The sequence below is a fragment of the Diaphorina citri genome, unplaced genomic scaffold, assembly GCF_000475195.1.
Source record: "Diaphorina citri unplaced genomic scaffold, Diaci psyllid genome assembly version 1.1 scaffold226, whole genome shotgun sequence".
Classification (NCBI taxonomy): domain Eukaryota; kingdom Metazoa; phylum Arthropoda; class Insecta; order Hemiptera; family Psyllidae; genus Diaphorina; species Diaphorina citri.
In genome coordinates this window covers 1-17,500 of record NW_007377663.1, presented here as the reverse complement: position 1 = coordinate 17,500, position 17,500 = coordinate 1, and the positions used below count along the sequence as shown (strand labels likewise).

The 17,500-nt window shown below is 37.5% G+C and overlaps 1 protein-coding gene across 1 annotated transcript; it reads left to right on the top strand.

The window, feature by feature from the left end:
- Positions 1-6,860: 6,860 nt before the first annotated feature.
- Positions 6,861-17,092, top strand: LOC103506301 (ATP-sensitive inward rectifier potassium channel 12). The gene is made up of 4 exons (XM_008470685.2): positions 6,861-6,921; positions 9,671-9,945; positions 16,184-16,376; positions 16,848-17,092. The coding sequence occupies exons 1-4, from the start codon at positions 6,861-6,863 to the stop codon at positions 17,090-17,092; spliced, it is 774 nt and encodes a 257-aa protein (XP_008468907.2).
- The last annotated feature ends 408 nt before the right edge of the window (positions 17,093-17,500 follow it).

The following is a 17,500-nucleotide window of genomic DNA, read 5'->3' as shown; positions in this document are numbered from 1 at the left end:
GCCTAAACTGGATTAAAAGAATAGAAATTAATGACGTCAAATGGACCTAAAACTATTTAGCATTTCTGAGAAATAAATCGAGGAAAAAGTTATAAATAAAAAAAAGAGGAAAACTAAGAGAAAAAAAAAAGAAACTTAAAAAGAAGAAAAGGAAAGAAGAAGAAAAAGAAAAAAGACAACAACGACGACGGAGAAGAAGGAGAACAAAAAGGAAAAGAAGAAATTCAAGAGGAGGAAGAAGAAGAGGAGGAGGAAAAAGAAGAAGAAACAAGAAGACAAAAAAGAGAAGGTGAACCATCAACCTCCCTATCGAGAGTGCACCTCGCTAACCACGACACCACTAAGGTTATTATTAGGCACAATTTATCATGCATTACTTCACGGTTGGACGTCTTTTTTTGTAGTAACCTTGTCCCTTGAGCGGGTTGATTAACCAAAAACCCAATGATCATAACCACAGGCCATTTAGAAAACGCATCGCTATTGTTGTTGTTGCCCCAGAAATAACAATGAAAACAAACAAAGTAGGTATTAAAAATAATCGTAAAACTAAAAACAAACATACATAGGTACCTACCTAAATAATTATTTTATACCTACCTAACTATAATGTTCATAGATTCATAACTTATAGGTACCTACATAAAAAAATAAAACTAAAAAGTAGATAGAGGTAAAAAATAGGCATCTATTACCTATTTTTTGAAGAAAGGAAGAAAATGCGGGTTCGATTCCCTCCCGGGGAGAACTTTGACTCTGGGCAGCTCGTCAATAAATTGTTATTGATTCTTTCTCTCTAACCAGGTAAGGTTATTTTTCGGAGTGGCTTTCTTTCTCCTATCTTGTCCTTCTTTCTCCGTTTCCGGGACGATAAGACTTACGGTTCGTTGTTTCTTTTTCCGCTCTCCAAATAAAACCTTTTTTTCGCTCTTTTTTTCTACTTTTCGTTTCGTTCCATTCCTTCCGATTTTCGTTCAAACCATTTCATTTTATCGCCACCCTGTAATACCGTGAGGTACTTAATGGCTGTGTGGACAGTATTGTACTGATTTTAACGTAATGACAGCGGTAATCGTATTTAATTTGTTCATTTACTTATATGCTCGCTACCGAAATATGCTTAACATTTATGCTCACTACAATACTATGCTAAGTAAAGACATTAACGTTCTCTCTCTCTCTCTCTCTCTCTCTCTCTCTCTCTCTCTCTCTCTCTCTCTCTCTCTCTCTCTCTCTCTCTCGATATTTAGAATTGTTGTTATTATTGCCTTTTTATGTAGGCTTTATTATTATTATTATTATTAGGACAAAAAAATCAAAAGAAGACTTTGAATGAACTACATTTTATGTTTTTAGAAATAATCGTTTTATGTACATTTAAATGGCTGACGGGAAGTAGGTAATAAGAAGACTTTGAATGAACTACATTTTATGTTTTTAGAAATAATCGTTTTATGTACATTTAAATGGCTGACGGGAAGTAGGTAATATTTATTTTGTCTTAATTATTCTTCTATCTTAGATGGATAATGAAATTTCATTCTTTATGATTTGAGATCCACTGTTATGGAATTTACCCAGGGGAATTGGGCATTTTAGTGGAGGTGCTTTTGACACAATATCCTTATTTCAGTATTTTCAATTCTCTCCACAGGAAAAACTTTCATGTCCTCAAATGATTATATGTAGAAAGATCAGCTGGCGTTCCGTTTTCAAATTCGGGCTGTTCCAAAAGTCAATATGATAGATTGAAGATTCTGTAACTTTGTGAAGGTCCATCTTGACTAGGTAGGTTGAAATGATAAACATATATACTGATGATAAACAGTGATGACGATAAACAGAGAAACAAATGATAAACAAACAAACATAAACAAACAAACAAACAAACAGTATATGTTTATATTGTTTATCATTTCAACCTACCTAGAAAAGTCAATATGCCAAATGTGGATAGGTAATATTTGTCTTAATTATTCTTCTATCTTAGATGGATAATGAAATTTCATTCTTTATGATTTGAGATCCACTGTTATGGAATTCACCCAGGGGAATTGGGCATTTTAGTGGAGGTGCTTTTGACACAATATCCTTATTTCAGTATTTTCAATTCTCTCCATAGGAAAAACTTTTATGTCCTCAAATGATTATATGTAGAAAGATCAGCTGGCGTTCCGTTTTCAAATCCGGGCTCTGCCGGATCCATACTCCTGAAGAAAAAGAGAGAAAGGAGAGAGAGAGAGAGAGAGAGAGAGAGAGAGAGAGAGAGAGAGAGAGAGAGAGAGAGAGAGAGAAAGAGAGAGAAAATCAGCAAAATTCCGAGCAAACATCGTGCAATCCCTTCACCCCGTAGCTGGTAGGAACGAAATACACACATAATGCGAAAATAGCCCACTCGACCACAGATAGACAGAGGGGGGCTCTCCAATTGTTTCTGTCTGAAGAGTGCGTGCCGGTGTGTCAAGTGTTTCATCGCTGTTTCTACATTCCTCAGCGTCACGAGTTAAAAAAAAAAAAAGAAAAAAAAATCGTCCAATGTCTAAACTCTAATGGACCTAAATTTAAAAGTTGGCATCGCATCCGCACCGCTGTCCTTTTTTGAAATTCCGAGAGCTGTGCGTATTCTCGAAGGTGTTGCAAAAAAAAAAAAAAAGTGTTTCATCGCCATTTTTATTTCATAGAAACGAAACAACTGCTACATTTGACTCGTGTGGTCTGTGTCGTAGTATGCCTCTCAAACTCAACTGAATTTAGCTAAATTTCCTTTTTATTACCTATGTATTTAAATCTGTGTATTTAAAATAGGTCCGTGTATTATGTATTATGTTCAATCCGTGTATTTTAAAAGTTGGCATCGCATCCGCACCGCTGTCCTTTTTTGAAATTCCGAGAGCTGTGCGTATTCTCGAAGGTGTTGCAAAAAAAAAAGTGTTTCACCGCCATTTTTATTTCGTAGAAACGAAACAACTGCTACATTTGACTCGTGTGGTCTGTGTCGTAGTATGCCTCTCAACTCAACTGAATGTAGCTAAATTTCCTTTTACCTATGTATTTAAATCTGTGTATTTTACCTATGTATTTAAATCTGTGTATTTAAATAGGTCCGTGTATTATGTTCAATCCGTGTATTGTATTTTCAATCGGTGTAGGTACATATTAGTTATTTTAAATCCGTGTTGTTAATTTTAGTCCGTGTATTTATTTCGATTTAAATTTTATTTTAGGTCCGTCTATTTCAACTCTTTTCTCTCACACGACGTTCTTTTCCACTCAGCGTGGAACCATCATGGCGAAAAGCGTGTAGCGTGTACCGTTAAAAAAAGAAATATAAGAATATTAACAATACTATTAATAATAAGCATAATAAATTTCGATTTCGGGACGATAAGACCATAGCAGTTACAGTTCCCTCTGTCAAACCTATTAAAAAAAAGAAAAAAAAGAAGACGAGTCAGGTCTACCTGATAGTGAGTGGCTGGCCTTATGGTTTTTGTACACCAAATACTTACCAAAATGAATAATTGGTAGTGAGAAGATGAAGAAGACGAGTCAGTTCTACCTGATAGTGAGTGGCTGGCCTTATGGTTTTTGGTACACCAAATACTTACCAAAATGAATAATTGGTAGTGAGAAGATGAAGAAGACGAGTCAGTTCTACCTGATAGTGAGTGGCTGGCCTTATGGTTTTTGGTACACCAAATACTTACCAAAATGAATAATTGGTAGTGAGAAGATGAAGAAGACGAGTCAGTTCTACCTGATAGTGAGTGGCTGGCCTTATGGTTTTTGGTACACCAAATACTTACCAAAATGAATAATTGGTAGTGAGAACATGAAGAAGATGAGTAGAGTGTTGTTTGAGTTCTCACAACCTCCAAATGAGATACTGAATAGAATAGAATTATGCCTAACACCTTCCAAAACCTCGTGTTCTATCTACACTTGGGTGTAAAAAATTGGGTAAAGATTCCATTTCCAGTCTTTATGGCTATCCTGCCTCGGTGGTGTAGTGGTCAAGGCGCTCGCCTGGTAAACAGGAGGGCGTGGGTTCAATCCCAGCCGAGGTATGGAATTTTATCCTCAATATAATTTGAGAATTTGACCACAATTAATAATAGTAGTAGCCTACTGCTGGAGTAAAGGGACTTTTCAGTCCTATGCGAGCAGTATAAATAAGCACCATTATTATTATTATTACCCCCACAGTCTGACCAAGGTCTCATATATTTTGACATATTATGAGGAACACATAGATATGACAATTACCTAAATGAATTAGAGTAGGTGAACATTACAATTAAAGGTCAATATATTAGGAATTATACATGAGAGAGAGAGAGAGAGAGAGAGAGAGAGAGAGAGAGAGAGAGAGGAAGGGAGAATGTGTGTGTGTGAGAGAGAGAGAGAGAGAGGGAGAGAGAGACAGGAAGGGAGAATGTGTGTGTGTGTGAGAGAGAGAGAAAGAGAGAGAGAGAGAGCGCGCATATAATGGTTTAAAGTTTAAACAAGGTCTACTTATCATTTCCAAACAAATGGTTACAAAAGTATTGTTGTTGTTGTTGCTGTTGTTGTTGGTGCTGTTTTTGCTGCTGCTGATCTTCATCTTCTTTCTTTTACCTCTCCCTTGAGTACAATTTCCATTTCTATTTCCTATTTTCATATCTAGGTAGGTATCTTCTAGTCTAGTATCCATGTTTCAAGAAGTACATTCAAGTTTGGTTAATACATACCTACTTAGTCTCTTTCTGCAATATTCTTCTTCTTTTTCTTTATTCTTCTTCATTCAAGTTTTCCCTCCGAGTACAATATTTCAATTTTTCAATATTCCTTGTCTGCGAATCTATGTATTTGTAGGTCCATTGTCTTGATGCCTTTTCCATGTTTAGTACCTACCTATGTATTCTTTCTGCATCCATCATCAATAATGTTCTCTTTCTACAATTTATTTACAATTCAATTTATTTACAACCACATCATTTTCTTCATCCTCTTCTTTTTCTCTTGAGTATAGTTTAAATTTGTCTGAATTTTATAATATTTCTATCTACCTATTATGTAGGTAGATGTGTTTTGATGCTTTTCCTAAGTATTTAGGCCAACATTAGAAGGTTTAATTAACTTTTAATTAATTTATACCTAGGTACTAGGTACTACAACTAGGAGATTAAAATCTAATCTTCTAATTAAACAAACAATTAAGTTATTTAATTGGGAGTGCAAGATTTGGACACTTTACAAAATCTTACCTAATTATAACAGGTAATAGAAGAAGTAGGCATACAAAAGTGCTATTCAAAGGACATTCAGTAAAATCATCACTTTCCTTATTTTAAAATATCTTACCTACCTAATATTACATAATAGGCAAAAGTGGGCATACAAAAGTGCTTTTTAAAGGACATTCAGTAGAATTCCACCACTTTCCTTACTATAGGATAAGGAAAGCAAGTGCTCGAGAGAGAGAGAGAGAGAGAGAGAGAGGGAGAGAGAGAGAGAGAGGGAGGGAGAGAGAGAGAACGCATATAATGGTTTAAAGTTTAAACAAGGTTTACTTATCATTTCCAAACAAATGGTTACAAAAGTATTGTTGTTGTTGTTGTTGTTCTTGTTTTTGCTGCTGCTGATCTTCATCTTCTTTCTTTTACCTCTCCCTTGAGTACAATTTCCATTTTCTATTTCCTATTTTCATATCTAGGTAGGTATCTTCTAGTCTAGTATCCATGTTTCAAGAAGTACATTCAAGTTTGGTTAATACATACCTACTTAGTCTCTTTCTGCAATATTCTTCTTCTTTTTCTTTATTCTTCTTCATTCAAGTTTTCCCTCCGAGTACAATATTTCAATTTTTCAATATTCCTTGTCTGCGAATCTATGTATTTGTAGGTCCATTGTCTTGATGCCTTTTCCATGTTTAGTACCTACCTATGTATTCTTTCTGCATCCATCATCAATAATGTTCTCTTTCTACAATTTATTTACAATTCAATTTATTTACAACCACATCATTTTCTTCATCCTCTTCTTTTTCTCTTGAGTATAGTTTAAATTTGTCAGCATTTTATAATATTTCTATCTACCTATTATGTAGGTAGATGTGTTTTGATGCTTTTCCTAAGTATTTAGGTACCTATTGTATTTGCATCAAATATCCATACTGCCCTCTTTCTACAATGACACTTACATCCTTTTCTTCATTCTCTCTGTTACCTCTTGAGTACAATTTCAATATTTTATAGTACCTATTTTTGTTTTGTTTGATACAGGTAAGGTTTTACGTCACTGTTACGGTCTTTAGTGACGGGTATAATAGTTTTATCTTTATCCACATACATAAATACATTATTTTGTTTTGATGTCTTCCCTAAGCATTGTATAATATGCATCCATCATCCACGATTGATGTTTTCTTTCTACAATTCTAAGTACCTACCAACTAAAAATTTTCTCATACTGCCCTCTTTCTACAATGACACTTACATCCTTTTCTTCATTCTCTCTGTTACCTCTTGAGTACAATTTCAATATTTTATAGTATTTTTGTTTTGTTTGATACAGGTAAGGTTTTACGTCACTGTTACTGATATGTCTAATAATTCCACCGTAATGTGTGGGCCGCATCTGGTCCACATGTCTTCGCCAAAGTCTACCATCATCCAATAGAATCCAGTAGTGAACTGCGCCTTCCTTCCTCTTGACATTGCCAAACTTCCACTTGGATTCCCGAGTATAATTTCTTACTTGTACTCTATCGCCTTCATGAAAACTTCTTGACACTTTATAGTTTTTATTCTCAGGGACAAGTGAAACTGCCGGCTTCATGAGGATATCCAATGGTCCTAACATCTCGCCCCAGCATCAACATGTACGGACTCATCCCATCCTCGTCGCCAATTGATATGTCTAATAATTCCATTCTAAATAGTAAGAAGAAACTCCATTTTTGGGAAACAAGAAAAAGAGACATTTATTTGAAAAGGGTGAACGAAGACTGACTCCTAACTTCACAATTCTGGCCAGAATTTTCTCATTTGGTATATATCAGTTACGGTCTTTAGTGACGGATATAATAGTTTTATCTTTATCCACATACATAAGTACCTACATTTGTTTTGATGTTTTCCCTAAGCATTGTATAATATGCAGCCATCATCCACGATCGATGTTTTCTTTCTACAATGGCCCCCTCTTGTTCCTGCTATTCCTGTGGGAATGGAACCGAAAATTGTTGAGGATATTGAACCGAAATTTCAGCGCGAGACCTATCCCGATCCAAGGTATGTAACAGGGAGCCTTGCAGGGGTCTTCCGAAGTACGCCACTGATTTTTCAGGATTGGGGATTAGTGTTTGCATCTTAATGGAAGACTCAGTAACTTTGTAAAGTTCCATACGAATTTACAATTAGTGTTTGTCCTTTGTCCTAACAACATTTTGGGTTGGGTAATTTTATTGTTAGGGTGGGCTCTAATTTAGTACCTCATAAGTTGTGTTCACACATAGTCGACGGTTGTCGATTGATGGAAATTTATTGTGAGTCTATATGGATCGACGGGCGGGGCGTGGGGCGGTCGACTATGTTTGGACGTACCTTTCAAGTTTACTATGGTCGATGGAGATCGCCTGAAAAACGCTGTGTCCACATCGATTGATGTCCATCGGCTGTCGACTACCCATGCGTGGACACAGCTTAAGGTACATTCGTATTAGTAGCTTAACACATCCTTTAGGGCTGTTTGCCCCTACACCTAAGCCTCGTAGTGGGCTTTTTGTGCATGGAGTTAAGTAAAGCTTAAGGTATTTATAAACCTTTTTTATTGCCTATTTACCTTATTTCAACTATATTGGTTTTAAAAGCATTTTCCACATCCTAAAGGACATTGAAGAATCCCCTAAGTGCTCTGGTTTCTTAAGAGAAGCAATTTGATGAAAACATTGTATTTTTTTTCTCCACACATGGCCTTTGCTGCTCAGAGTGCAAATAAATAAACTAATATAGGTATGTATTGATTTTTTCACATTATTATTTTCGTCTGAATTTCGTAAATCAAGAGATGGTGCCCTACATCATCCCATTTACTTTCACATTCATCGAATACTTTGGACCAGACATGAATGCGGCGATTTGAGTCATCTGAGATTAACCCTTTGACTCTTCTACGGTCATGTCATTGGACAATAGTTCCTTCTTCTTTGAGATCGGTCAGGAAAAGCCAGTAGGGGTTGTGATGGTGAAGAATTGATGATAATGCTACCAGCCTGAATTTTCCCTTGCTAAAGAAATAGCAAAGAAGGTTGAGTGCGAAGGGCGTAAAATTGTAGCCAAAACCAAATGTCAGCCCAAAGCAATCTCCCTAGTTAGGGCTAACTGAGAGACTGACGAAAAACGACGACCCCGTCCGTACACGGGAAAAGCCAAAAAATGCTACTAGTTTATTCTCTTGTTGAAGACTCAGATTACTCGAATTCTTATTCCTACCAAAAATCTGTCCAAATAAGATTGGGAAGAGATTGAATTTGTCATTTCAATTCAACAGTATCCCCTATTGTCCTTTTCAATTGATTGGAATTTGGAGGGTGGCCAAATAGGCCGCGTTAATCCCTTTAGACTCTTTCGAGCCCCATTCTCTATTTAACCTCAACTCTCCTTTTTTCCAAGGGATTTACATCACTGTACAACTGTTAAAGTTTTTAGGGAATGAGGTTTTAAACTCGAACGATCACCTCCACGCTAACCACTGCCCAACAGAGATTGGTATACAGCTACAGACTCTACAGTTCTCTACAACTCTACATAATCATTTCTTCAAGACATTAATCCGATCGTCTCAGAGATAGTTAAGAATTACGATTGAAAACTCACCATTTTTTTTTTGGTTTTTTTTTTTTTTTTTTTTTTTTTTTTTGAGATGAGTGTTTCACCGCCTTTTTTATTTCGTAGCAATGAAAGAACTGCCACATTACACGCAAGTGGTCTGTGTCGTTGCATGCCCATCCCGTAGTATGTGCCTAATCGGATGTTGGGCTTCATTTTCTCTCGATATTAATCCGACCAGAGATAGTTACGATTGAAAACTCACCGTTGACTCGGAGTGCAAAACGTTTCTTTTGCGTGAAGGTGCAAAATTTTGAGCGGTGGCCAATAAGGTGAACGCTCCACCGGTAGGGGTGATGTTGGCGTTTCCATTAGGGTTAATATCCCATAGGAGAGAAATGTGGTCGCTTGAGAAGCGAAATTGGCTATCAACTGTTGAAAGCGAAACCGTCCATCAACAGCGAAATTCTCGTACAGTTTAGATGAGATTTCAGTTACCTTTTCCAGCCAGCACGCAGCGATAGGACGTTGAATACACCATGCTCACTGAGGTTAAGCAAAGTTAAGTGTGGTTGGTGTACGGATGGGTAACCGGTGGAGACTAGTGGCGGTATTACCAGTGTATAAAGATTCTTGAAACATAGAAATTGATTGCAAAGGAGGCACTTAGTAATGCTGTGATATACACAAAAGGTTGAGTGTTTCTCAAGTGTTGGATGCGAAGGGCATCCACTCGTAAATTTTTTGTAGCCAAAACCAATCATCAGCCCAAAAGCAGAAGCGCTGATTGAGAAGCTGACTCTGACTGAACACGAGAAAAGGCGAAGCAGAAGGCTAATTTATTTCTTTCTCCCCTCCAGGCTATGGCGCCAAGCAAGTCACGGAAGAGTGTCCGGAAGCCATCTTCATCCTCTGCCTACAGAGTATCGTAGGGGTCATGATCCAGGCCTTCATGGTGGGTATCGTCTTCGCCAAACTGTCCCGACCCAAGAAACGAACCCAGACCCTTCTGTTCAGCCGGAACGCTGTGATTTGTCAGCGGGATGGGGAGCTGTGTCTGATGTTCAGGGTGGGGGACATGAGGCGGTCACATATCATCGAGGCACATGTGCGCGCGCAGCTGATACGAAAGAAGGTGAGTTCGTGGGTTCATTTTCTTCACTGAGAAAAAAACTAGGGTGCCGGCAGCCCAATCGGGTGACTGGGTTCCTGCACTCTAATAATGAGCTCTATATCGGGAAGCTCGACTCTATAATATTAAATTTCAACAGCCTAAATCAGGGGAAATAACCCACTACTAGAGTTCTTCCACCCTAAACTTGTGGCACCCTGTCACCATTTTTTTTTTTTCCTCAGTGTGCATGTATTGCTATTCCTTCTTTTGGGCCTGAAGGGCAATGATCTGTGGTGTCCCGTTGATTGAATTCTTGGACGTTATTTGACGAACACTCGTGTCTGGTATTTTGATCGACTTACGTCTTACGTTTGGACAACCGGTAGACTATGTTTGGACACACCTTAAGTGCATTCAAAGTGCTCTTTTTTTTTTCTTAGGGGCACCTGTTGTTGATCTATCCGCAAAATTAGGTGCTGGGTCAATACAAGGCTTATATTTACCTAATTTCATATGAGAGATATCTTTATTGATTTTTTTTTTCTTAGGGGCACCTGTTGTTGATCTATCCGCAAAATTAGGTGCTGGGTCAATACAAGGCTTATATTTACCTAATTTCATTCGAGAGATATCTGATTATTTTGCTATCCTGCTATCACTTCTATCTAGTTTGCTACAAATGCTACCTTCAATTTCAATCTTTAGCTCTTTAGCATAATAGCCTGATTCTTTATCTTTAGCACTGTCTATATCTCTCATCTTCTCTGTCTGTTTCTAGAAGAACTCTTTCTGTAACTCTCTGTCTAAGTTGTCTAACTTTGTCAAGTACCATCTCTTCCATCTCAAGTATTTCTATGGCAAGTTGATCTTTATTTTTCTGGTTTGTGTATGGTTTTGTCTTTGGCATTGTCATTAATGTTTAGATTCTAGAACTAACATCAGAGTGGACGTTTTTGCTTGTCTATACCTGTTATTTTATACATAAGTTGATCTTTATTTTTCTGGTTTGTGTATGGTTTTGTCTTTGGCATTGTCATTAATGTTTAGATCTAGAACTAACATCAGAGTGGACGTTTTTGCTTGTCTATACCTGTTATTTTATACATTGCTACTACCGAGACGAAACCGTTTGTAATAAGTACTCCTTTTAGGTCTATTGCTATTCCATTTTTTAAAGTCTTTGTGGAATAAGTTGATAATTCTGCTATCTTCGTTATCTCCGTGGTTCATTTTAGTAATTCATCCTCCCATGTATTTCATGTTCATTTTATGTATACTTCTAGTTTTGCTAACTAAATTGATTACTAACTTCATCCTTATTGTCATCTGCATCTATCACCTAACCAATTTTCTATCAATAGATTTTAATTATTGTTTTGAATTTCGTTGTGGGAATGTACATTTTATACATTGCTACTACCGAGACGAAACCTTTTGTAATAAGTACTCCTTTTAGGTCTAATGCTATTCCATTTTTTAACGTCTTTGTGGAATAAGTTGATAATTCTGCTATCTTCGTTATCTCCGTGGTTCATTTTAGTAGTTCATCCACCCATGTATTTCATGTTCATGTTATGTATACTTCTAGTTTTGCTAACTAAATCGATTACTAACTTCATCCTTATTGTCATCTGCATCTATCATCTAACCAATTTTCTATCAATAAGTACTTTTTAATTATTTTGAATTTCGTTGTGGGAATGTATCTAATACGATCTAACGTCTTGCAATTTCAACAGCCTAAATCAGGGGAAATAACCCAATAATAGAGTTCTTCCACCCTAAACTTGTGGCACCCTGTCACCATTTTTTTTTTCAGTGTGTATGTATTGCTATTTTATTATTTTCCTTCTTTTGGGTCTGAAGGGCATTGATCTGTAGTGTCCCGTTGATTGAATTCTTGGACGTTATTTGACGAACACTCGTGTCTGGTATTTTGATCAACTTACGTCTTACGTTTGGACACACTTTAGGTGCATTCAAAGTGCTTTCACCGCACGATTCTACATCAGGGATTTCACATTCTCAGGGGATTGCTCGATTTAACATTCCAATTCCAAACAGATTGATAAGCGTTCTCGACACAATGCATTTACATACAATCGCCGATCGCGCTTATAACCCCATGTAACATGGATAACAGAGCCTTTAGTATGTCAAATGGCAATTCATTCAAATGATGATGAGTTGATGACTCACAAAATGAGTCATCCAAAGGGCATAGCATGTGGCAATGTGGTGGCATCGACATAGCAAATTGCAAACACCTACCTCAGTAGGTACCTCTACCTAGTGTAGAGGCTGGGTACGTTTAATGAAACTCAATTTGTATGAACGCCTGGAAACAAATTGATTATGCAATGTGCTATAAATAAATCATTGCTCACCGCCAACTTATTCTCGTAGAGTCTGTAGGTGGAGAGTAGTGTAGACCCAATCACTGCCAGCCTAGTTAGCTTGGTTGGTAGCACCGTCTAGGTTAAAAAAAAAAAAAAAAAAAAAAAAAAAAAAAAAAAAAACGAAACGAAACGAAACACGAAACCATGGATTATGAGTAACTTGCGCCTTCATCTGTATCATGAATCATGAGAGTCATGACCCAATTACGACAACAGTTCAGAGATTATGATTTCATGATTAGATTACAAACTTATCATCTCTTCTTTTATTTTTGCCGGAATGGTTATAGTAGCCATCCTAGTTATCTTGGAGGGGAGGGCTAACTCCAAACACAAAAAGCCCACTCCGAGGCTTAGGTGTAGGGGCTAAACAGCCCTAAAGGATGGGTTAAGTGGTTAAGCTTCTACGAATCTAGCTCGGAGGGCAGCTTGTCTGACTTGTAAGCTCTAGATTCGTAGAAGCTTAACCCATCCTTTGCCCCCACACCTTAGCTCTAGGTCGCGAGTTCAATTTCCGCCCTTGGCGAAAGATCTTACAAATGTGTCTTTTCTTTGTTTGTTTCAGATCTGTGATGTACTTATATTGATACGGTGTGTTCTTTAAGGCTTCCTTTGTCTCTGTGCCAAAGTTGTCCACTGTAAAAAAGTATACAAAGTCATTCTACCTAGAACTGGAGTAGGTAAACTGGTATTTTTGTTCAATTTTTTGTTGAAAGTTGAACAAAAATTTGAGTTGTTCAACAAAAAGTTGAACAAACATGGCATGTTCAACAAAAAGTTGAACAAATAAGAGTTGTTCAGCAAAAAGTTGAACAATCAGTTGTTCAACAAATAGTTGGACCGTGAGAACGAGCCGTGATTTTCCCGACCGTTTATGGTTTTAGTGTTCCTGCACCTACATCCATAATTTCTGTAAACTGTCCTTAGTTGTGTTATTTTTCCTTCTGTAGCTTTTATAGGTATTACTCAACTAATCTCTAACTATACACGTTCCTTTAATTTATAATCAGATAGGCGTAGCTCAAAGATTCCCTCAAAATGATGTACCTATGTCGTTTTCTTTGTAAAACTTAAGGAGTGGGGATAGTCGTTAGTGAAATAGGGTCCTCCTCTGCTAGCCACTTACGCTCAGACTGTCCGACAGACCCAGGTTTCACAGACCGTAGTCTGTCAGACGTGTCGTAAAATGTCTGTGGCGAAAAAAGCTTCAGACCTCAGACCCAGGTCTGACAGGCGCGTCTGAGCGTGAGTGTCTTGCTTAACCTACATCTTTTGACAGAGTGTTTTCAAATACAGTAGAACCTCGATGTAACATTTTTTTTTTAAAGAGGTTTGACAGAGGGAACTGTAACTGCTATGGTCTTATCGTCCCGAAATCGAAGAGAGAAGGAAGACAGGATAGGAAAAAGCCAGCCGTTCCGAGAACGAACATTATCCCATCAGGATAAAATCCGCCCCGGGCGGGAATAATGTAACATCTGGCGTCAGACGGATAAAGGACAGAACTTATGTCCCTCCAATCTAACAATAGGGCAATCAATGCCCTATTGTTCGTCAATATAGGGCAATGGCCCGGTTTCGGCAGATGCTTGGCGGTAGTAAACACAAGACAAGTACATTGTCTACGCATACCTATAATACAAAGATAATGATACAAATCCCTATTGGACAAAAAATGCACTTAAAAAATTTCGAGAGAGAGAGAATAGAGTTGGAAGAAAAATTTAGAAGAAGATACAAGAGATCATTGGAAGATTTCTTTTGCTCGGCAAAATTTGAAATCGAGGAACATTTAAATGTTTATTTTTACTTTGTTTACAAAAAATAATACAAAACGAAAAAGGGAAGAAGACAAAATTATTAGATACCTAATGACGAAAACAGTCAATACAAAACATGACCTAAGTATGTATCTGACTACTTTTGGCACATTTGACATAATTTGGCAATAAAATTGGCATGACAGTCTAAATAGATTCAGTAATAATACATCGGTATGACGTAATGCGATATCGAAACGCACGGCAGTGCGCCGGGCCAAGTTTCGGCCTCATGGCACGCAGATTTCATTACATAATATAACATAAACACGTTATATAATTAAACTCGTTACATATTATAACGTAAACTCGTCAAAACAAACCAATGAAATAGGTAACTACAAAACTTATTACCTTTATATGATCCAATGGATACACGTTCCGGTTTTGATCTTATCCGACTCGAGTTTCGTCCATCTCCGTGGACTTTTTCAAGGAAACTTGAAAAAGTCCACGGAGATGGACGAAACTCGAGTCGGATAAGATCAAAACCGGAACGTGTATCCATTGGATCATATAAAGGTAATAAGTTTTGTAGTTACCTATTTCATTGGTTTGTTTTGACGAGTTTACGTTATAATATGTAACGAGTTTAATTATATAACGTGTTTATGTTATATTATGTAATGAAATCTGCGTGCCATGAGGCCGAAACTTGGCCCGGCGCACTGCCGTGCGTTTCGATATCGCATTACGTCATACCGATGTATTATTACTGAATCTATTTAGACTGTCATGCCAATTTTATTGCCAAATTATGTCAAATGTGCCAAAAGTAGTCAGATACTTAATTGGTCTTCACATTGTACCTACTTAGGTAGGTAATTGAACAATGTTACCTAATATGTTTAACCTATCTACATACCTAATTACTTAGGTAAAAAAAAAGTTCCTATCACCTATCGAAGAATCGCTGAAAACAATACATATTTCAGTTTTTGGATATTTTTCACGCATCCACTTAGGTCATGTTTTGTATTGACTGTTTTCGTCATTAGGTATCTAATAATTTTGTCTTCTTCCCTTTTTCGTTTTGTATTATTTTTTTTTTTTTTTTGTAAACAAAGTAAAAATAAACATTTAAATGTTCCTCGATTTCAAATTTTGCCGAGCAAAAGAAATCTTCCAATGATCTCTTGTATCTTCTGTATTTTCTTCTAAATTTTTCTTTCAACTTTATTCTCTCTCTCGAAATTTTTTGAGTGCATTTTTTTTCCAATAGGGATTTGTATCTTTGTATTATAGGTATCATTATCTTTGTATTATAGGTATGCGTAGACAATGTACTTGTCTTGTGTTTACTACCGCCAAGCATCTGCCGAAACCGGGCCATTGCCCTATATTGACGAACAATAGGGCATTGATTGCCCTATTGTTAGATTGGAGGGACATAAGTTCTGTCCTTTATCCGTCTGACGCCAGATGTTACATTTAAACGTATTCTGAAAATCTAAATCAACCAAGATTTAAAATATTAAAAAGAAAGAAAAAAAAAAAATAATAATAATAGTAATAAATCAATTTATTTCTTATCAAAATCCTCGGTAATTACGTACCACTGGAAAAATTTTGGGGCCTCATTAGGAAAGGAAAAAAATGGACCGACAAAGTAGGTATGAGTCACTCAAAGACGTCTAAAAACAAGCAGGGTCCGTCCCTCCGGGAATTTTTTAGCCCGTAGTGATTACAGAAAATCAGTACCTATGTACCTGCCTAATTTGTTTAATATTCAGTTTATTATTATTCTTGATTTGATTTTTTGATTTTACTTTCATGTAATGATTTAAAATCAAGACTAGAGCCCGTTCTCCCTTTATTCCCAATATAAGGTTCAAGTCACCCATCCATTTATTGGCCTTGCTCGGCGTAGCTTAACATAGATAACGCTAAAACCGGTCTTAAATGATCGACTAAAGTGTTATCTAAAACTTTCTCGCTTTGAGTCGTCGCGACAAATTTCGAGATCAGAGCTCATTTGTGAGAGAAAATGTGAATAAAATCCCCCAAAAACCAGTTTTTTTGGTTTCCTTTTCTCCCCAGGTAACTCTGGAAGGCGAGCTACTGCCATTCTATCAGCAAGAACTCAAAGTGGGAGGCGACGGGATCGAGGACAAAATCTTCTTCATCTGGCCTACCACAATCGTGCACAAGATTAACCCGATGTCGCCCTTGTACACGCTGTCCGCTGCCGATATGCTGAGAGAGAGGTTCGAGATTGTCGTCATCCTGGAGGGTAAGACTTGAATGGGTTAGTTTAGGCTACTACCTATCAGAAGCTGTGTCTACACATAGTCAACGCCGTTGATCGACGTCAACTGAAACCGTACACTGCCTCGATAACACCTCGTCGTCGTCGATCGACCATTTATGGACGGTCGATCAACATCAATAAAATTGACGTTCTGTCGGCGCGACGGTTGATCTACGGGGTCGACTGTGTGGACCCAGCTAGAAAATACCCTTGTTGCTCCAATCAGAACAGTTATCTGCTGGAAGATGTTTTCGCTTTCCCACGGTTCTATGAATTCTCGCTCTGGACTCGAATCCAGTCCAAATGTAACCAAAAAATAAATAACCTCAACTTTTTACTTCCCCTCTCTGTCTTCTTTCTCTCTTCGATTTCGGGACGATAAGACCGTAGAAGTTACAGTTCCCTCTATCAAACCTCTTTAAAAACATCTTTTTTTTAACTCTTTCCCTCCAGGCGTGATAGAGTCCACGGGAATGACAACGCAGGCCCGGTCCTCCTATCTGCCCAACGAGATCCTGTGGGGGCATCGATTTGAGACCCTCGTGTCCTTCAAGAAGGAAACGGGAGAGCACGAGGTGAACTACGGTCTGTTTAATAACACGTACGAGGTGCACACGCCCCTGTGCAGTGCGCAGGCGCTAGATCAACTGCTTGCCATTCACGGAACCACCAAGTCAAACGCTGGTAAGAGACATTGACCTTGAAAAAGAGTAGATGACCTTGAAAATATTTTGGTTGACCTTGAAACACAAAAAAATAAGTTAAAAAAATTGGGAAAAATGCCTTCTAGCTTGTAGTGCATTTATTTTATATCTTCTATTCAGATGTTTGGGGATAGACACATTACTACACAACATAGGTAGTTAGTTGCTGGGAAATATTTTTACATTCACAAGCTAGATTTTATCTTTTCTTAGGGGCACCTGTTGTTGATCTATCCGCAAAATTAGGTGCTGAGTCAATACAAGGCTTACATTTACCTAATTTCGTTTGAGAGATACCTTCATTGGTAGGACTGATTATTTTGCTATCGTGCTATCACTTCTATCTAGTTTGCTACAAATGCTACCTTCAATCTTTAGCTCTTTAGCATAATAGCCTGATTC

Coding starts and splice junctions, on each gene's coding strand:
- LOC103506301 (XM_008470685.2), top strand. CDS start 6,861: ATGTACGGACTCATCCCATCCTCGTCGCCAATTGATATGTCTAATAAT. Junction 9,946..16,183: donor CGCAGCTGATACGAAAGAAG/GTGAGTTCGTGG, acceptor TTTTCTCCCCAG/GTAACTCTGGAAGGCGAGCT. Junction 16,377..16,847: donor GATTGTCGTCATCCTGGAGG/GTAAGACTTGAA, acceptor CTTTCCCTCCAG/GCGTGATAGAGTCCACGGGA.